The 21769-nt window shown below is 45.7% G+C and overlaps 1 protein-coding gene across 6 annotated transcripts in view; it reads left to right on the top strand.

Annotated features, from left to right (window-relative positions):
* The first annotated feature begins 849 nt into the window (after positions 1-849).
* Positions 850-21769, top strand: part of ENO1 (enolase 1) — a 43348-nt gene continuing 22428 nt past the window's right edge. For 2 of the 6 annotated variants that reach the window (XM_030185673.1, XM_030185668.1), the window contains exons 1-2: positions 16100-16207; positions 19516-19612. In XM_030185673.1, coding sequence (XP_030041533.1) covers positions 19528-19612 — 85 coding nt within the window. In that variant the 5' untranslated portion in view covers positions 16100-16207; positions 19516-19527. Of the gene's footprint in view, positions 954-16099; positions 16208-16283; positions 16400-19515; positions 19613-21769 lie in introns of those variants that run through there. The other 4 variants (XM_030185669.1, XM_030185671.1, XM_030185670.1 and 1 more) reach the window with 4 other exon arrangements.

Here is a 21769-nt window from a genome sequence, read left to right on the forward strand (position 1 = left end):
TGCCTCAAGATGGTGGGGTGGTAATGGAATGGCTACAAAACGCAGCATTACTCTGAGGCATTCTAGCAGTTCTCAGTGATGAGTCAGGAAGCAAGCAGCAAGTCTCAAAGAGAATGGAAAATTTCAAGGACACATTCATTTCATTGGCAGGAGTGGGAGGAAGGATGTCTGTGCCATGTGAGCACCAGCAACGTAAAGAGGCCAAACTAATTTTAAATATATAGGATTTCTAGAAGAAAAGCCATACCGCCCACGTCAGTTGTAAATTTAATAGCATTGCGTTAGACATATTTGCTGTAAAAGGAATCGCTGTTCTCTACAGTCATTTCACATTACCCAAATATGGAATAAAATATGATGCTGCTTGAAGAGATGAGCAGAGATGACATGGAAATTATGCAAGATCGTGGTTTGAGTGTTGATGAGCAAACTTCTCTACAGAGGTGAGGCCAGATACAAATCGGCTCACAGAGAAACAATTTACAAGTCATACGGCTGTTTGTTCCTGCATAATTTGGTATTCTTCCCCAGCCCTGAGCCCTCCTCTCTACACAAGACCCTGGCTGCAAGCCCGCTGAGAACTTGCATACGTCACGCAGTATGACAAAACTAACGGCTGAGGAAAACAGACAGAGTTTAGAGTCTACGCATGCTCAGTCTGTCCACATTCATGTCCGTCTCCTTGTTTGTGCGGGTCGGCACGTCCGCCACTACGCCGCTAGCTAAGAAGGTTAGATTGACGCTGGCAAATGCAAGCACGTAGCCTATCCAATCACAGGGCGAGACAAGCGGGCCCTGTACCCGTGCTATCCAATGGAAAGCGGCGCTGGCTGGGTGTGTTTCCTGGTTGAGATTAGAGCGGTGCGTATTCGACTACTAGTCTAGACCTAGACCCAGTCGGACTCGGACGCTGGTCTTCAATTTGTTTTTGTAGTCTCTGTGGACCACACCAGGTAAGAGCCTGGAGCTAACCCTAACGCCCCACGGCCTTGCTTCTCCTTTTCTTCCGGAATATACACATCCCTGCCCCTACGCTTGTGTTCTTGCCCCAGTGGACTAGGTTTAAGGGCGCTTTTGGGATTAGTAACTTATTTTTAACTATTATGGTTGGTGAATCCAGACTGCCCCATTTTGACCGCCCCTATCGGACTGACCGTTCATTTGTCTCTTAGATTGTAAGCTCTTTGAGCAGGGACCGTCCCTCTATGTTAAATTGTACAGCGCTGCGTAACTCTAGTAGCGCTTTAGAAATGTTAAGTAGTAGTAGTGGTATTGTTGATAATCCTGTAATGAGAATCTAGTTTAAAAATCAGGCATTTATCTTTCATCTGGCTATTGTGGGGTAGGTCCCTCAGTGATCACCCCACCCCTGAAGGGTGGCCTGGCATTTGAGTACCGGCATCTTTTTCACTAGAAAAAATGCACTGGTTATAACTTTCTGTCTAGCGACAGCCATTTCTACATGCTTTCGTTCTTTCTGCTCCCATGGAGGAATCTTCTCAGTTTCTGTTCTGTGATTCTTTCTGTTAGTTTTAGCGCTGAATCATTCTTGCAGAGATGCCAAGGTGGCCCATCACAAACTGTGAGATTCACCACCACAGTGGGTGAGCTTAAAGCCCAGTAAGTGAAGTTTTCTAGTGGTGTATCCGGGTATAAATGTGGAAAGAGCAGCATATTTTGCTTTGTAAATGCAGTGGAGGCTCTAGGGCAATAGTTTGGGGACCCTGGCACAGAGGTTAACAGTCTTGCACCTGCTCTCTCTTCTCCCCTCTGCCCCCCCCAATGGTGCAGCATTACTCCTCTTCCCACCCTGGCCCCAACATACCTCAGTGCCTCTATTCTACCTTCTAATTTGTGTTTAACATTAGAGGGCAATGGCAAAGTTAGCACTTCACATATACTGCCTGCAGCTGGCCCCAGAAAAGCCTTCAAAAGTACTGCCCAAACCCCCAGCCAGAAGGGAGGGCACTGACAGAGCAGATAGAAACTGAATCCTTGAAACAGGAATGATAAGGGTCTCAACAGGAGCCTTAATCTCTGATCCTATCTTGATTTGATGAAATCGGCACCAGGAACACTGTATTTAGAATAAAGTCCTTAATCAAAGCCAAATTAAAGCCTCAGCAGAGGGTCAGAGAAAAGGCTGATGCACAAAAGTCCCCATAAAACACCGCTCACTATTTCCACCTTGGTAAAAAGGTGGAAATAGCAAGCAATGCACAACAAAAATCAGATGCAAATGAGCTGCTCCTAAGGAAAAAGCCTTCCAGTAAACCATGCATGTGCAGAACTGTCAATCACTAAGTGTGGTTGCTCTGCAAATGCTCAGCTGTGGGGAGAGGACTGTAGTGCGGCAAAGACAGTGGAGTTTCTTGATGGTGCTGCTTCCAGGAAGGATTCCTACAGGAGTTTTGGCTCAGCATCCTACCTATACATATCTAAAGCTGTGTCGTCTTCTGCTGTTTGGGAAAAGGGTGAAAAAAATTAAAAAAGAGAGAGAAAATATCTTTTGAAATGCAGGTCTCTCTTCTAATCTGCAGTTTCTAATAACTTTTTTGGTTGTTTGTTTTATGCATCGATCGGAAATGGCTGTGCATCCCTTGGAATACACATTTAAATACTGGTCAGCTCATTTGCATACATTTGTATGTGATTCCCATTGGCTGCCACTGCAACTGGAAAACAGCCTGCAGAACCCCTTTGTGCATCACCCACTGAATACCGTGCTCACTAAACCGGCTGGAGTAGGTCACAAATGCACAGTATTGGCCCAAGTTTAGTGCATTGCGCCCTGAGCCCCAAGCTCAAATCAAAGAGGAAAGAAAAGCACGCATTTGGGGGGGGGGGCTGCAAAGCAGTGCCCCCTCCAAAGTCGAGCAGTGCCCGCATGAGTGGTGAGATAGAAACCAGGAATCTTGCTATAAAAACCGGGGAGAGCTGGCAGCCAAACCTTAAGAGTGCTCAGCCCTGCTGCAGAAAACAAAGAATCTGGGGAACTTGCACTTTCCAAGGGGGAGGTGAGCACTGGACACACCAGTCCTTAAAGGCCTTCCAAACTGGACCTAAAACTCAAGAATGAAAGACTTGCATGCCCTATGCAAGGTGAGAAAACACCATAGCTGAGAATCCTTTCTTCGCTAAGCTCCACCTGTCAAGGGCCAAACTAAAAGCCAAAAGGCATCCAGATACTCCATCTCCACCAGACCGTGTATAAGCCACACGGGACCCCTGGAGGAGGAAGCAGATCACCTACCAACTGACAAACCAGGTCCGCACACGAATCCAGCACCACCAGAAGCAGTAGAAAAGGATGACACAAGATTCAGCCTAGCAAGGGCATAGAGGGAAGACATATAAAAGAATTCCTCTCAGGGCCATGGCAGAACCAGGGCATCCCAGCTCCTGTGAGGCCACTGCCCTCTGGTGACTGAAAAGTGGTATAGCTTTGGCATCACTGCTCGAGGTCATGAGGTCGACAACCAGCCACCTCCACAGTTCATAAGGAACTGAAGACTACATGACCCAGCTCCCACTTCCCTGGATCCAGGAGAGACCAATGGAAAAAGTCTGCTGCAACACTGTCTCCACCGGTGCTGTGGACCACTAACAAGGCTAGCAAACTCGCACAGGGAGTTGAAGGCACTATCTTCCATCATGTGGATGCCTTTTTCCGAAGCAGGGGAAGGAACTCCACCAGTGCCAATATAACTTGGGTCTCCAGACAGATAATGGACCAAGCAGACCAAAGTGGGGACCAACATACCTTCGCTACTCAACCCAAACAACAAGCTCCCCAACCAAGGAGACTTGCATCAGTGGTGGTGACTACTACCCAATCCAGCGGATCCAAAGGAGTTCTTGGAAGATGAAAACTGGGACTGTCCTGCCAGTCCAGACTGTGTCAGATCCTGGAAGGAAGCAGAAACTGGCTGTCAAAAACCAAAAGGCTGGCACTCAGCACAGCAAAGACACTGAAAGTGTGTGTTGGGGGGGGGGGGGGGTGTTGCATATGAGAGTGCACCGAAGGCACCAACAGCAGGGTCGCCACCTTGGACTTCTGTAGCTGCAGTTCATCCCAGGTCCTAGGAGTCTCCTGTTCATACAGGCTGTGCTTCCCGTCCTGGAGATTAGCCACGCGCTTCTCTGGAAGGAACACAGTCCCCTGTGTCAGGTCAAACCGGACTCCCAGGAACTCCAGAACCTGGTGGGAGAGAGATGAGTCATTGCATGATTTACCACCCCGACGAGGCACTACAGGAGCAGAATGACCATTGTTGAGTCAGCCCAGATCCCCCAACACCACAGGGGAGCTGCCTCACAACTAGGACCTTCGAGAAGGTGCATAGAGCAGTCGTCAGCCCAAAGGGCAAGGTCCGAAACTGGAATGGCAACCCAGCACACAAAAAAACAGAGATAGTGTTTGCAGTCCTCCCTGAAGAGGATTTGGAGGGAAAAGCCTCTGTTAGTTCAAAGGATATTGGGATCTGCCCAGGCAAACAAAGGCAAAATGAACAGGGCATCTCCTTCTGAAAGTACTGTACTTGAAGGCAAACATTAATGCCTTGGTAGGAACCATGAAATAAATGGTGTACTGCCCCTGCCCCACCACTCCCAGCTCTAGGAGGTACTGGTAAATAAACATGACTGCCTGTCACATACCTCCGAGCCACAGGGAAATATCATGACGGCATTGGGTAACAAACTGGATAGCTATAGGATGTAGCAATGCTTGATCCCCTCTAGGACTACTGATCCAAGGCAATGCAGGCACACTCATGGCGGAAGAGAGACAACCTGCCCCCTACACAAACCACCAAGGGGTCCCATGAACCCTCATCTGGGCCTCCCAGGAGCTCCATCCATTTGGGGCCTCCAAAAGAACACAGCTGAGACCACTGGCAGTCATGAAGCAACCCCTGCCCCTAGAGCAACACCTGGCTGCTGGGGACCATAGAAGCTCAAGTAGCTGAGCCTTTCCTGTGTCCTTAAAGATAAGGGTAAATGTAATGGGATTTGATATATCACCTTTCTGTGGTACAATCTAAGCAGTTTGCATTTATCTATGTCAAGTGTTCAGCGCTGCATGCGTCTGGTAGCGCTATAAAATGCTATTAGTAGTAGTAGTTATATGCAGGTACTCTATCCCTAGTGGGCTCACAATCTAATTATTATACCTGAGGCAATGGAGGCTTAAGCCCAGAGTCACAAGGAGCTGCAGAGGGAATTGAACCCAATTCCCCAGGTTCTCAGCACTAATCACTAGGCTACTCCACTTAATCTCACCCCTCTGCTGGACTGGTTGTCTGCAACTGGCTTTCTATCTCCCCCAGAATCTGTTCTCACTCTCTGCCTCTCTTTTCCAGGGTATGCATCCCTCACTTCTCTATTATTGAACCTGTATCCCTCACTCTGTAACTCCATCCCAGTCTTCTGAGCTCCGTGTGGTCATGCTTCCCCCATTTGTACCCTGTCATCTGAAATTTTAAGACTTAAAATATTCATTATTTGTATACAGGTTAGTGCCCAAAATAAAGTGAGTTTTTTTTTTTTAATATATCCTTGCAGAATCAAAATTAGTATTTAAAGGTACATATATAAGCCTAAAATCTTTTGGGGGTCCCCAGAGCTATCTCAGGTCCACTTTGCAGCCCTATACATGGAAAAGGTTGGAGAGCATTGCTGTAGTGGCTCCTCTTTTGTGAAAGTTTACCTGGCAGCATCAGCTACTTATTGTAGTTCAAAATATGTTTTCCCAAAATACGAGTTTTGCCATTTGCTTCCTTTTTGCCTTTGGAGGGCAGTATAGCTTGCCATATCTTTCTCCAAGGAAGTTTGATGACTGGAGACAGCATGATCCTATCTGGCCCATTATACCGGCTGAAGCCCGTGGGTGGAGTTTGCTGCCCTGTTGGTTTGTCCAAAACAATAGCAAATGTGTGAGGTTTATATTGTTTTATTAAACCACCTAGATTTTGCATTCTCTATTAGGAGCCACTGAACCAGAACCAAGTGAAGATAGCAACGAAGATCCCCAGCACCAGGGTGGACCACATGCTTCTCAGCACTGTCACCAAGGAGCCCTGAGTGAGCTGGGGACCCCCCAGCCGCTGCCTCTGCTGCCATCACACTGTCAAAATACACCAGCAGCCCTAAGCTGATAATTCATCTGTATATATCTGTATACTACACAAGTCAGCATGTTTCTAACTATAACTGAGATAAAATAACAGTGAGTAATGACAATGTGGATGCAGCAGGTGATTGTTTTGGACAAACCAAGATGGTGGCTGCTAGGGGAACCAGCCATAACTTTTTTTTTCAGTTCAAATATCTATATTAATTTTAATTGGAATGCACAAACAAAGTTCAAAAGAATAGAAACAAAAGATAGCTCATGTTATCTACCACAGACCCATTTTATTCCTATGGGCTCTGCTGCAGATAACTTGAGCTAATCTTTAGTAAAAGACCACCATTAATCCTACAGGAAGGATCACGTGATGCAGTGAGAGCAACGGCTGTGAAATAGTTGTGCTCCGGGGCCCCCGCTCTTTCCTCTCAATTTAACGGGAATTGGATCTCGCTGAGCAGCGGGGAGACGCTCGAAATCAGCGTACAAATAGTGGATGGACCAGTTCTTGGTCTCGATGCCGGCAGGAACTGCAAGAAAGAACTCTAAAATTGAAAAAGGGAGAACCGCGACGCCTGACGCGGAACCCAAAATGGCGACTGCAATAGCGGGTCCAAATACTGAGTTCACGGAACAACAAGTAGCCCAAATAGCCAAGGCAGTGGGTTTGGCTTTGGAACCGCGATTTGAGGCATTAGCGGACAAAATGAGCAAGTGGGACGCTGTAATAGCGGAATTAACAAAGCGCACGCTGGAAGTGGAAAACCGCGTGTCTGTTGCAGAAGACGCATGGAATACCGCCGAACCAAAGCTGAAAGATATGGCGCTTCAATTACAGCAACAAAATGACAAGATTGAAGAATTGGAAAACAGAGCCCGTCGTTCTTACGGATAGTGGGCTTTCCTGAATCTGTTGCAGAAAGAAATCTGGGACCGATACTGGAAGCGTGGCTGAAGCAAGAATTCGCTTTGTCAGACAGCAACGGGGCACTGTGCCTTGAGCGGGCACACAGGATCGGCAGATTACAAGCTGACAAGACCAGGCCCCGAGTGGCTATTGTGAAAATACATAACTATTTACATAAGGAGGAAATCCTAAGAGGCTATAAAGCGAAGCGAGAGACTTTGAAATATGATGACAACAGGATTCTGATTTTCCCGGACTATTCGGCCGGAGTTCAGGAACGCAGAAAGCGGTTTCACCCTTTATGTTCTAAGTTGGCAGACAAGAAGATTCGTTTTATGCTGAGCTACCCGGCAGTCCTGAAAATACAGCAAGATGGCAAATGGAATACTTTTGACTCTGTGGCAATGGCCTCAGAGTTTGTGAATCAGGACATTGGGGAAAAGAGGGAGACCACCTGAGGACAAGCTGGGGTTAGAAATCAGATGTAAAGCTGGTGATCGTGGAAGAGAAGAGCTGATTTACTGATCTTGTAAAGTTCAAAATGAGGTCATGTTTACTGATGATGTGTTAAGTAACAGATGATGTTTTGCTGATGTTGAAAGTAAAGGGGGGGAGCGGGGGTCCTAGCATGTATGTGATTTCTGGGATGGGTATAGGCTCATCACAAGTACGGGTTTGTTATAAGGGGCAAGGGCAAAGGGTGAGAGGGGGGGGAAGATGGATAAGATGGGATGGGGGGGGGAGGGAAGGCTTGGGTCAGAGAGGGGCGGGTAGGACGGGTAGGGAGGGAGCGGGGAGCAATGCAATGTATCTAGGCTATAAATGTATGCAAGTGGGAAAGTTAAGGTGCTGGCATGGCGGTGGTTTAAGATTCAAGAGGCTGGGGGGAGGGCTGGGCTCCCGGACTCGAAGTATATACATAAACATGATTCATAGGTGGGCTGTTAGACAATTGTCTCTTCCTCATGTAAGATAATATCCTGGAATGTGGGGGGGATCTCCTCCCCGATAAAGCGAAAGAAAATTCTGGCACATTTGAACCGGTTGCAGGCAGACATCGCCTGTCTTCAAGAAACTAGACTATCTGATGAGGAACATAAAAAGTTGGAGAGGTCGTGGGTGGGGCAGATAGAATGGGCCTCTTCAGGAGCGCGCAGAGGGGGAGTGGCAATACTGGTTAGGAAGTCCTTGGTTTGTTCAGTTGAGAGGGTCATGGCTGATGATGGGGGAAGATACCTGCTGGTGAAGCTCTGTTTACAGGGTAGGGAGGTATATTTGCTATCTCTTTATGGACCCACTCCATGGGAGCCGGGGTTCTTCCCTAACCTTCTCAAAAACCTAATACCATTTCAAGGAAAGACTTTCATAATTGCGGGTGATATGAATGCTTTGTTGGACCCTGCCCTGGATAGCACGGGGAGTAGAGCACAAGGGACTTTGAATGCAGGGGGGGTAGGGACTTTGTTGACTTTTGTCACATCCTTAGGGGTAATTGACACTTGGAGGTCACTGCATCCGGAAGAGAGGGATTTTACCCATAGATCAAGGGCACATGGCTCTTGGGCACGTTTAGACCACGTGTTTGTCTCAGCCAGTCTTTTCTCAGAGATCTCGGAGGCACAGATAGAACAGGTGGTGATCTCGGATCATGCGCCGATATGGGTAGCGCTGGAGGCTCCAGGGGACAGTCATTACATAAGGCGCTGGCGATTCCCAAATTATTTAGTCAAAGACCAGGAGTTTCTTAAGTATTTGCAGGGGAAGTGGGAGGAGTTCTCCCTACACAATGAGCAGCACAGGGAGGATCCAGGGCTGTTTTGGTGTACAGCAAAGGCAGTTCTGAGAGGGGACATTATCCAGTACACAGCCACGAGACGTAAAAAAGTTGCGGCTAACATTATAAATCTAACTGGGCGGTTGCGACGGGCCAAGCGTGCATTATTAGAAGCCCCTTCTCGGGTTAATAAAGAAAACTATCTGTCCTTGCAGATAACTCTCAATTCATTGATTCATGAACAGACCAAAAGACAGATGGTTTTTCAGAGGTATAGGTACTTCAGGCATGGAGACCGCCAGGGAGGACTCCTGGCCCGTATGGTAAAATCGTGGAAGGGTAATGGGACAATAGGAGCTCTAAAAGATGCAAAGGGGCGAGTAACAAATCGCACAGAGGGAATTTTGCGGATATTTAAAGAATATTTTCAGGATTTGTACGCGACCAGGAGCCCTCCGAATAAAGAAGAGGTGGTGGCTTTTCTGGAAAGGGCAGGGATGGGAAAGTTCACTCCGGAGGCTCAAGAAGTTTTTGCTGGCCCCTTCCAACCTAAGGAATTGCAGACGGCAATAAAGGGGTTGAAATTAAATTCTTCCCCCGGGATTGATGGCTTTTCGGGAGAATTTTATAAAACTATGCAGCTTCCAGTGTTGAGGTCTTTGTTGGAGTATTATAATGCAGTGCTTGACTCTGGAACGTTCCCGCCACACGAAAACACAGCCCTAATAGTTATGCTCCTTAAACCGGGTAAACCATCAGAAGATCCTGAATCGTACCGGCCCATCTCACTGATAAATGTGGACATTAAGCTTTTATCCAAAATGATGGCGAATAGATTGATTGGTTATCTCCCAGGAGTGGTGAGTACAGCGCAGGTGGGGTTTGTCCCGAAGAGACACTCGGTGCTACACGTTCGCAGAATTTTATTGGCAATGGCCAAGAGTGTCTCTGGGGGGAATCCAGCAGTGTTGGCCAGTTTGGACGCCTCTAAGGCTTTCGATAATGTGGGGTGGGAATATCTTTTTTACTTACTGCAGTGGATGGAAGTGCCGGAAGGGTTTTGGAAGGCCATAAAGACATTATACACTGGAATAGGAGCACACATTGCAGTAAATGGGGGTAGATCGGACTGGTTTCCCATATGCAGGGGAACTAGACAGGGGTGCCCCTTGTCCCCTATATTGTTTGACCTTTTTCTAGAGCCCTTAATCAGAGTATTGAACAGCTCCGTGGAGGTGGTGGGGGTGGACATTGGCTCTGAAATAGTTAAAACGCTGGCATATGCGGATGACATTGTAATGATGTTGTCGAATCCGCAGGTTTCCTTGCGGAAGGCTCTGTCTAAAATAAAAGACTTTGGCAGGATCTCCGGCTTCTCCTTAAATTTACAAAAGTCTTGTGCAATGGCCCTAGACGAGACAGTACAACTTGAGTGGAGGGGGGAATTCCCTCTGCGATGGGTGGATAGAGAATTGAAATATTTAGGTGTCCTTCTCCCCAGAGATTTAAAACGGCTTTACTCAGGCAATGTTAAACCGATGATTGAGATGACAAAGCGGAAACTGGCACTTTGGGAGGGACTGCCACTATCATTGTGGGGGCGAATAGCGCTTTTTAACATGTTGATTGCCCCCAAGTGGCTATATTTATTTCAACAGTTACCAATATGTTTGAAGGGAACAGATGAAAAAAGAGTGAATCGCCTTCTTCAACGATATCTTTGGCGGGGGAAAAGGCCTAGGCTCCCGATGTCCACTCTTACATCGCCTAGGGATTGCGGTGGGATGGGCCTGACCAGTTTAAAGACCTTATCGGTGGCATGTGAAATGCGGCACATTAATGACTGGTTCCGGGGTACCTCTGAATTTTCAGTGACACAGGCGGAGGTAAGGTGGTTCCCGGGGTGGCATTTTAGTAGTCTCTTGCATGGGGGGAAAGGGATGCCTCCACACGCACTAGCACACCATCCTCTGTTACCAGCTATGAGAGCTACTTGGAGATGGATTTGTAGAAGACACCAGTTTTCGGGTAAGAGCACGCCATGGTTGGCCATCTGTGATAATCCAGCCTTCCCGCCAGGTCAGGGGGGAGGAGTGTTCCTACGCTGGGCAAGGAAGGGGTTAATATACTTATCTCATGTGCTCACGGAGGAGGGGAAGTTAAAGGCCCTTTCAGAATTAACGAAGGTATTGGGGAGGAGACAAGTCATCATTTTGCGTATTTTCAATTACATCATTACATTTCCTCCCTCTGCTGGACGGACCTAACTGAAGACGTCCAAGAAGTGCTAGCAGAAATGTATTCCTTGGGGGCGCAGATGGCTGTGCCACTCCGGTTTCATCTTCAGCAATTGAGAGAGACATCATCTGAGATAGATTATGCACGCTTGGTCCGTAGCTGGAGGGAGGACTTGAATTGTGAGGTGACAGAAGATTTATGTAAATCTCTTATAAAACAGTTATACTCTATGAGGATCTCGATTCCACAGAGGGAACGTATGTATAAAATCCTGTTACGAATGTATATACCCCCCAGGAGAGCTTCTAAGATGATAGCGAACTGTGATGGTTCTTGCCCCAAATGTGGAATCGCCAGTGCCTCTTTGGGTCATATGTTTTGGCGCTGTGCACGAGTGCAACAGTTTTGGGGAGGGCTCTTGCAGGCGATAGACAGTCAGTGGGGATGTACAATGTTGAAAGACCCCTTAATAATCTTTTTCAAAAATACCTACACGTCTACGCCGCCAGCAGGATTTAAAAGATATATACAAATGGCTGTTTATTTTGGGCTTACATCCATTCTAAAATTCTGGACATCAGAAACGGGACCCTCTCTAACATTTTGGAGAGCTCAGATGATTGCTCAAATGAGAACAGATAGATGCCAGGTTAAATCATGGGATAGTGTACCTGGGCAGCAATTTCGAATGCAATGGGAACCTCTATGGCTGACTTTGCCCTCACGGGGGAGAAGCTTCATATTGAATTTTTGACTACACTTAGATCATTATGAGAGAGGGGTAGGATGAATCTCGCTGTGTCAGATGGGTATAGAATGAGGACCACACCACATTGAGAGACTACTTGCATTAAGCTCAGAACTTATTGAAGGGTCAGGAAGGGAGGGGAAGGTGGGCGGGGAGGGTTTAAGGGTTCATATGCTGACCGCTCAGATGCCAGAGCAAACACCACAGAGGCGACTTGCAGCCGAAGGGTCATAAGAGTGTAGACCCTGGGCAGCTTTGCATAATGAATGGCATATTAGTTTCTGCCATTAAGAAGCTTGTTGTACAGTGGATATTAAGAGGTTAGACACTGGGACGCCGGTATTTGGGTCCTATGGGAGAAATCGATTAGTTGAATGCTGGCAATGTTGAAGAGTTATAAGAAACATGTCTGTTAAAGGTATCTGAGGGCATGGAAAGGGTGGGGGGTTGGGACATAAAATGTAAAATGCACGAGAATACTGTTCTGTGTTAGATATAATATCTATGTGGTTTGATTTGTGATTATGTACAAGTTCTAAGTTGCTCAATAAACAGATTCAAACATAATCCTACAGGAAACTGGAGGAACATTAGCTACGGCAATAAAATATTTGGATCCTGCCACCAGGCCAGAACTATAATCAGAGCAGGAACAATAACTACCACTGGCAGAACCTGGCACTGTCTTTGCCTTTATAAATTTATTTTACTGTTACTACTATTATTTTATAAATTCTTTCTGTACCACTAGCTCGTACCTTTATGCTCATATTCAGTGGTTCTATTCATTTAAGTTGCTACACTCATATGTGGATAAAGTGGTGTGATTGCCTGTTAATCTATTTTAAAGTATGGAAACAGAGGTTAATAAATACAAAGAGAATAAAGTGATACTTTTTTTTAATTGAACTAAGAATCCATGTAAGTAAGGCTGTAGCGAATATTTGTATTCAATTTGGCCCAATAGTGATTTGAATACGAATAATACGGGCGCTATTGTGCTAAATTCTACTGAAATAAATACTTGATCCCTGATCTCCTATATAAGCACACAACTATGGAATGCACTGCCAAGAGCTGTGAAAACAACCTATGACCATCTAAACTTCAGGAAATCACTAAAAACCACCCTGTTCAAAAAGGCATACCCTACCGACCCAACATAGGTGCCTGAACCCTGCAACACAGCAAAACCAAAGCTCGTAAAGGGCACTACATAATCCTTCCTCTCTTCGATCCCTATTGAGTCCGACATACATAAACCTTATTCGATCACAACATCAACTTGTATTTGTTTCTCTACTGGATTTGGCGAACGCCTTTACGGTACTATGTAAGCCACATTGAGCCTGCAAATAGGTGGGAAAATGTGGGATACAAATGTAACAAATAAAATTATACATTGCCTCTTTTATTATTTTGGTTATGGTTATCTATTGGCGCCTTCTGCATCAGAATTCATCACCTGATCTACTGGTGGGTGGAAGTAGCGACCAAGGAGGTTTAATAGACATGAGTGGAAGTGAGCTTATCTGGTCCACTGTAAGCAAGGAAGCCAATTTGGTTAATCTCCATTTCCATTTCCCTGCGCAGCCATCATCCCATGAGTGGGAAAGCGTGGGGTACAAATGTAATAAATAAATAAATAAAATAAATCATTGCCATACACAAAACAAAAACGTTGTCATTCTTTATTGTCGGTCCATCTGTAACAAGTCTAAAGCTGTTTCAGTTGGATAGGCAGTGCCTTAAAAGGTGGAGAAAAGAAATAACAATTGAATATCACCCAAACAGCTTCAAAAATTAGTGTAGCTGGTAGAAACAGCAATTATAAACTCTGTAGTTTGTGCTCATTTTTCTTCACTGTTCTATATAATACAGATGGCCAGATTTCAGTGAGGATATCCTGTTTCCTGATGGGTTCATCTTAACTGTTGTAATCTGCCTTTGGGAAGCTTGGAGTTATAAAGATGATGAAATATATTGAAATTAAATGGAAGTAGAATTAAACTCTCCTTTCATTGGGGCACAGGGAATCACATCTTCATCTGTTTTGTAGAAGTTTACCTTTTAGATACACAAATGGATTATTCTGTTTTGAACAATGTTTCAGGGGCAAGTGCTTTTATAAGTCAAAATAAAAAATAAATGTTTTGGTTCATGCAGATCTCTTTTGTTTAAACATAAATGGGCTAAAAGCCCCTAATGCAGCCCACTGGTTTTCTTCTATTTTGTTCTTGTGATGATTTATTACTGTGCCAAAACTGAGAATTCTTATCTCTATCTGGTCAATAATAAAAGGAGCTCATTGTGAACACTATCCACCCTAAAAGGTTGTTTTGTGGCTGTACATGAGGAATTGTAATATTGAATAAATAAGTGTATATTTATGTCCCTAGTCATGCATTTTAAGTTTATATAATCCTTTCAAGAAATCCAGTTAAATCATTTAAATTATTAGTGGAACATAACCATAGGGACATGGTATGGTTGCATTTTCAATATGGTAATACTAGGGCCCAGCTAAGGAACAGGTTGTTTTGAGTTAGTCTTCACTGGACCAAACTTGCTTTCCTTGTGCCATCACTATCTAGCAGGTAGGCAGTGTCTTAAAAGGTGGACGACAAAGGTTTTTTTTTTTTAATATTTATATCACACACTGTCCCAAGCAAAGTTGGGTTCAATGTGGCTTACATTTGAAAATACAGACTTCAGTTATATCAGGGGAACAAACAGATGGATATGTCTGAAACATTTAACAAAATTGAGATTCGCATATATACCCAACTGGACGTTTAAAAGTTTGTCCTTTAATGATACCACATAGCCAGAAATCATAGCCAGTCTAGGCAGTTATTCAAAGATTGGCACAGACCACAACAGGCATCCATCACATTGCAGAAGTAAACAATTTCTATAGAGTACATCCAAAATTTAAGTTGCATTTCCTTATTTCTATCTTCCAAAATTCCAGCCAGCAGATGTACAGATCAGCAGGACCCAAAGCACTCCAAAACAAGTAAAGTCAGAAACAACACAGTTTATACCTAATTGTTTAACCACCCTTAGGGTTTAAAAAGCAAACCATGTGTATGTATGGTCTGGATCAACAAATTAAAGTTTAAAGCAAATGCCCATATGTAATACATGGTAGCAATAATGAAACAATGATGAGGTAACACATTTATTTTCCACTGAACATCATTAACGGTGTATGAACCAGTGGCGTAGCTACGTGGGGCCTGAGGGGGCCGGGGCCCCCGCAGATTCACCCCAGGACCCCCCTCCCGGCGAACCCGCCCCCGCCACCGCCTACCTTTACTTTTGCTGGCGAGGGATCCCACTCCCCGCCAGCCGACGTCTTCTCAGTCCTTCCTGCACTTCAATTTGTTTGCTGACGTCCTGCACGTAATTATACGTGCAGGACGTCAGACTCAGAGAACAGTTCTGTTCTCTGAGTCTGACGTCTTGCACGTACAACGTGCAGGACGTCAGCAAACAAATTGAAGAGCGGGAAGCGACTAAGAAGAAGACGTCGGCTGGCGGGGAGTGGGATCCCCCGCCAGCAAAAGTAAAGGTAGGCTGCAGCGGCGGCGGGTTCGCGGCGGGAGGGGGGGCGGCAATGTCGGCGGTGGGGGGGCGGCGCCGGGGGGAGGGCTAAAATGTGCCCCCTCCCCCCGGGCTCGGACCCCTCTCCCACGGAAGGCTGGCTACGCCCCTGGTATGAACTTGACAGCTAACAGTGTGCTGAACTGGACAATGTTGGCACATTTAGACTGGACTTCTGCATGAAGGTATCTCTGCCCTCCGTATTCAATATCTTTATTTTAAGTAATAGTAATAAAAATATCAAGTGCATTTTTATAATATACCACTGCAATTCACAAAACAAAAGGAGCAAGTTCCTACATGCCCAATTCATGTTTAATGTGGGGTATAAACGGCATAAATAAATAGAAACTCTGAATGTTGAGCACCTGATTCTCATAACGTCTGGTTTAGTGGCCCTTTACCAAATAAAAAAACCCCAATCTCTGCATGATTGTAACACGTTCTAGCACGACCCTATAACTAGCCCCTCCAAATGACACACTGATTTATAATTTATGAGTGTGCTGGATTATTGAAAGGGAGGAAGAAGCGGTACTTTAACGTCTTGGAGAACACAGGGCAAGTAGGTAGTTAACCGCGTGGCTCGTACATTCCCATTGGAGCTACTTCCATCCCCGCTCCTCTTCTAACTTGTGGTTGAGAGATCGCCTGCGATAGGCTCCACATCTTTCCTTCTCTTCGCCCCGCCCTCCTCTGACGCTGGTTCTTGTTTCCGGCAAGGTGGGACGGCACGGGGAGGAAAGAGAAGCTGTGTCATAAGAGACGGGACACCGGAGAAGGAAAGCTGCTGTACAGTTGGTAGGTAATAAGCCTCATTGAGTATGAGTTTTCTGGGGGTCTGATTGCAGACGTGGAGGGGGAAGGAGTTATGTTAGACCGAGGAGAGCGGAGACCGGTCCCCGAATGCGTGTGATTTGGTATTTGTGAATAGTACATAAAGTGGTGTCGCTGCCTTTCTGTCTCGACTGAAGTACCATAGTGTGCAAACTGGTAAGACTTCGTATTCTTGGTTACTAATAAGATCGCTGCTGCGTTCACCTGGAGTTTAAGAGAGGTGGGGGAGTGATAAAACAGCGTTCTGTTAGGCTTTACTTGTTTTCTTCAGGGTTGTGGTTTTTATGCGATTACTTTTTATAGTAGTTAAAATGGAAGGATCTTACAGATGGCTCTTAAAAAAAAAAAAAGCAGCTTTATAGAGTTTCTGAACGGTAGCTGTGATGATATCCTGGTTGATTTTTGGACAGCAAATTCTCGCCCATTAATCCTGATGCATTGTCTGTAACTCTAGGCCCTAATTTATGAAAATGCACAATGAATACATTTCAGTATATATAAACAGTAAGCGATGGGCTGAAGGCTGCAGATGTGTCCCGTTATATGTGTTTATCTAGTAGCATTTACATGAATGCGTTTGCTAGCTGGAGACTTATGTAGACAGCATGTGTAAGCCCTGCCTCTCAGAAGGTAACCACACGTGCTTGCCTAAGTCGCTTATTAAAGTAGGTTTTCCCAACTCCCGCTTTCCTTACCTTCAGGCAAGTTTTTGGCCAGGAGCCAGCTTATTGAAGGAATTTGTAAGAGTTTGCTTCTTGCAACACAGTTAAACTTAGGGTCTAGCAGTTTCATGTAAAAGCTTGAGCCAGTATCCACAAAAATTCATTAAATTACGAAATAATCAATAGTTATAACTTTTGAATGTGGAATGAAGGGCAAAGTGGTCCAAATAGGCCAGATTTTGTTCTGTAAGTTTTTTTGGTCACATAAAACATGAAAAAAATTGCTTTTATTGTTGCAGTGCATATAGGCAGTTATCTAGTGAGTTGGTTACAGGAAATGATGAAGCAGTTGGCTTCACAGCTAGTAAAACTTGTAAGGATGGAGGGTGAGAAACCACTGAGGCTGAGAGTCAACCTCTTCATCTTCTACTTCAAGGTTCATGTGGAGGAGGAGTTGAGAAAGAGTTAAAAAAAATTCTGGGTTGGGTTTCTTGCAGCTTAGAAATGCTGCAGTGCTGTAAATCCTGCGTCACAACCGAGGGGCGGCACAGAGGGAAGGGCTACTGGGTAGGTCATTCACCAAGGACACTGAGTAATTGTTAGACCAAAACCAGTATAAGGGATTTACTAAGAACCTTTTGTAGTTCGGCTGCTTCATTAAAATGCGAAATATACCCTTGGCACAGGAAGCATAACTGCTGCTGCTTTCTACTTGTCAGTGTTCAGTCAGCTGTTAAGACCTGGAAATCTGATATCACACAGGCAGTTATTTTCTTCTTTTTTTTTTTTTTAATGCATAAAATGTATGCATAGACTTGGAGACCAGCATAGGTTTATAGGTAGAACATGAAGTTAAGCTGCTCTGAATATAACAAGCCAATTAAATAAAAGGTGTATCTTATATGCATGAATGGTGACAGTTACCACTTATATGTAGAGCTGTACCGAATAGCATATTTTACTATTTGGCTGAATTTGAATAATGCAAAAATATTTTTCGGCCTAGTGCAACACAGCATGTGTTAAAGCAGAGACAGGCAGTCCCCACTCACTGCTCCAGGGTCGCTGTTCTCAGGATGGGCTCGATGACTTGACTGTTCCTCGGTTGTATTTCTGCTCCATTTGATTCAAGAAGCAGGTTATTGGTAGTACTGGTTACCTGGAATAAAAAACACTTCAGGCCCTGGAGAAGCAACCTGCATGCATGTGCTGTCACCTATTATGTAAGAGAGATATTTTGGAGCAGCAAGCCCAATGAACTATGGAGGTGTTAACCCTGCTTGCTCAGAGGCTGATGCAGAAAGCCTCATGGCAAAGCCATGCAAATTGCTGCCATGTTAAAATCAGGCCAGTAATCTGCAGCTCATTGCAAAATGTCACCCTTCCTATCGGTGCCTGAACCACATTTTGACTTGGACGTTGACAGGAAGGGGTGGCAATTAAAAAAAAATGCTGGTGGTCATTGGTCATTGGCACTAATCTCCCACCCAACCCATTAAGTGGCACACTCCCACTCAACGGACCCCCCCCCCCTCACCTCACAGGTACTCTTGACCCCCACTCAATCTCCCACTCCTTGATGTCTGGCAGCACCTTCCTTTACCTGCTACTAAAAAAAAAGGCCTACCCCTCCCATAGCTAGTGCTGACCCCCCAAATGCTGACTCCCCTCACCACTCCCTGGTGTCTAATGCCACCCACCCTTCCCTCACCAGGTACCCCCCCAATTGTACCTTTAAAAGGGAGGAGCAATGCCTACTTGCTCCTGAGTGAGTGGGCATTGCACCTGCCTTTTAAGGTATGATGGGGAGGGGTACCTGGGGAGAGGAGGGGGGTTGGGTGGCTGTCTTGAGACACCAGGGATGACTATTATTTATTTATTTTATTTATTTGGAGGGAGTGGTGGTATGTTTGAGCCTGGGGGTGTGTTGAGATTTTGGAGTACCTGCTGGATGTGTCGGGTAGATCGAGAGGTGGTGCCTCTAAATACTGGTGATTTTTTGTTTAGTCACAGGGGAAGGAAGAGAGGATGCTGCTAGACAGCAGGGAGTTGAAGTCCCCCCCCCCCCCCGAGTGTGGGGGGGGGGTGCCACTAAACACACTTTTTTTTTTTTTTTTTTTTTTTTAAATCGTGTGACCATGCAGAACGGTACCTGAGCAGGTTGGGTTTGGAAGAGAGAAGGGGTGCTGTTACGCACTCAACCCAATCCTACACTGCCCTAGACCTGGCATAAATTTTCCCATGGTAGTTGCCCAGCCATTATTTTTAAATTGTACACTTCCTGCAGGTGAGTACCATGTACCAAAAGAGGGTGGGTGGGGGAAGGACAGAACAGACAGAAAATGAGCAGAATGTTGATTTTTAAACACCATTTATGGTGTTGCACCTGCTGAAGTGGTTGTAAATTTCCTAGGTACTGAAGGAGCTGCAATGTCAATCAGTTGCAGATTTTCAAAGGGAATTAGTTCCTTTTGAAAATCTGCTTGCACCTGAAGTCTTCGCATGTATGCTCATTATTGCCCTGTGACATCCCTTCCTTGTGCTTTTTGGTTCTTTCTATATACTGTAACAAGTTGCAGACTCTGAAGTGGAACTGTTTTAACCTTTCAGCAGAAATCCACCATGTCTGTTTTGAAGATCCATGCTCGTCAGATCTTTGACTCTCGTGGTAACCCCACTGTTGAGGTTGACCTCACCACTGAAAAAGGTTAGTGTTGCAGTTTTGGTCTTGATTGTGTAGAGCTGCTTATGTTGTGTGTGTGCTCGGATGTCTTCTGGGTTACATGGGAACTACCTTTTGACTGAGTCGCATAGAAACATGACGGCAGATAAAGGCCTTATGACCCATCCAGTCTGCCCATCTTCTGTAACCCCTAATTCTTCCTGTTCCTAAGTGATCCCACATGCTTATCCCATGCCTTTTTAAAATTCTGGAACAGTCCTCCACGCCTCCACCACCCTTTCTGTGAAATAATATATAATCTCCATTAGTGTTTCTGTTGGGAAGGAGTGTAGATGCCATTTCTGTCTCTGACGAGGCTGTCAGTTCTGTTCCAGGGTGAAAGCGGTGCCATTAAGGAATGTGTGCCTAGCTGCACAGCTGACACTGTAGACACTCATCTGACTGCTTCACCCACAGACCCATATTGCAGATTAAAAAAAAAAATAGGGAGGTCATTTCTCAATGGTTGGGGCATGCTTATGCAGCTGTTTCATGTTATCTACCACAGGGCTCATTTTATGCAGTGGACTCCGGCAGATAAAAAAGTTAGCATACCTTAACTGTTGGGCAAGGATCCCTATAATAATTTTGGCCATGAATTGTTGATCTACAGCATTGGTCCATGCAAGAACCTATCCACAGTAATTAGTTTGTTTATGCCTTTTTTAGTAAATTACAGCAATGTAAGGCTTAATGGCTGTATATATCTGAGAAAAATCTCCATAGTGTGTAGATCTCGGACACCTGTTCCAATAGTCACTCTAAAGACACAACTGAAATACGGAAGAATTAAGTCTCAGGGCTCATGAGAAATCATTGCACCTCATGTATAGCAGCTGTTCCCTTTCAGAAAAAAAGTTAATATTGGTCCATATCTGAAACATTTGACTATTCTAGATGTGACAGTGTTTAAAGAGGCCTTGCTGCATAAGGGAAAGGGTATGGGATTTGATGTACCAGCCTTATTCCTAGAAAACTGTCCTCCAGCAGTGCATTCTTGCTGCTTTCTTAACCTGAAGAAGACATGCTAAAATTCAGATGGTGCTGGGCTTGGTGGGTATTGATCAGTGGCATAGCAAAGGGGGGGCGGAAGGGGCGGTCTGCCCCGGGTGTCAGCTTTGGGGGGGGGTGCTCCCTGCCAGCTCCCCCCCCCCCCCCGGCGCATCAACACCCCCCCAACCAGTGCCTACCCTCCTCAGCTCCCTCCGGCTCCAACCAGCTCCCGCACCCTACCTTTAAAGAAATTTCGGAAGCTGTGGAGAGGCGCAGCGCCTCGCGCCTGCATGTAAAAGACGCGTAGATCCTCATCGGGCCTTCCCTCACACTGTCCCGCCCTCCGCTGACGCAACTTCCTATTTCCGCAAGGGCAGGACAGACAGCGTGAGGGAAGGCCCGATGACGATCCACGCTTTTTTTTACATGCAGGCGCAAGGCGCTGCGCCTTGCCTCTCCACGGCTTCCGAAATTTCTTTAAAGGTAGGGTGCGGGAGCTGGTTGGAGGGAGCTGAGGAGGGTAGGCACTGGGTCGGGGGGGGGGGTGTTGATGCGCCGAGGGGGGGTGTCGTGCTGCACCCGGGGAGAGGGGGGTGCAACGGCGAACCGCCCCGGGTGGCAGCCCTCCTTGCTACGCCACTGGTATTGATAAAGGGGGCTCTTGTTAGAAACAGAGATACTTTGGTATGCTCAGGACCTTTTATCAGTGACTCATGTTTCTTGTACACACAGACACGGTAGCATGTAATGCCCTTGTCCCACACTGGGTACAGTTAGAATTAGAGGGCTGGAATGGGCTCGCTCTTGTGTTAAATGTTCAATGATTTCTTGACCTAAATTACATGTATGTGAAGACATGCTTGAAATTTCAAAGGTACTGGTGGCAGAGACTTTTTTTGGCCAGTCCTTGATTTCTGCCAACCTTGTCCTGGTGCATTATGGGAACTGCAGCACTGATTTCAATGGATAGAATCATGGACTAACTGCTTTGGGATGTAAGTTTTTAATACCAGGACCAGACAAAAAGTCTCCCTCCTGGAATGGGTAACTTGGCAGCTCTGTGGTGGGAATCATGATACTTGGCATTCCATTGTCTGGAGCTGGGGTTCTCAACCCAGTCTTTGGGACACACCTAGCCAGTCAAGTTTT

This window comes from Microcaecilia unicolor, chromosome 13 (genome assembly GCF_901765095.1).
Source record: "Microcaecilia unicolor chromosome 13, aMicUni1.1, whole genome shotgun sequence".
NCBI lineage: Eukaryota > Metazoa > Chordata > Amphibia > Gymnophiona > Siphonopidae > Microcaecilia > Microcaecilia unicolor.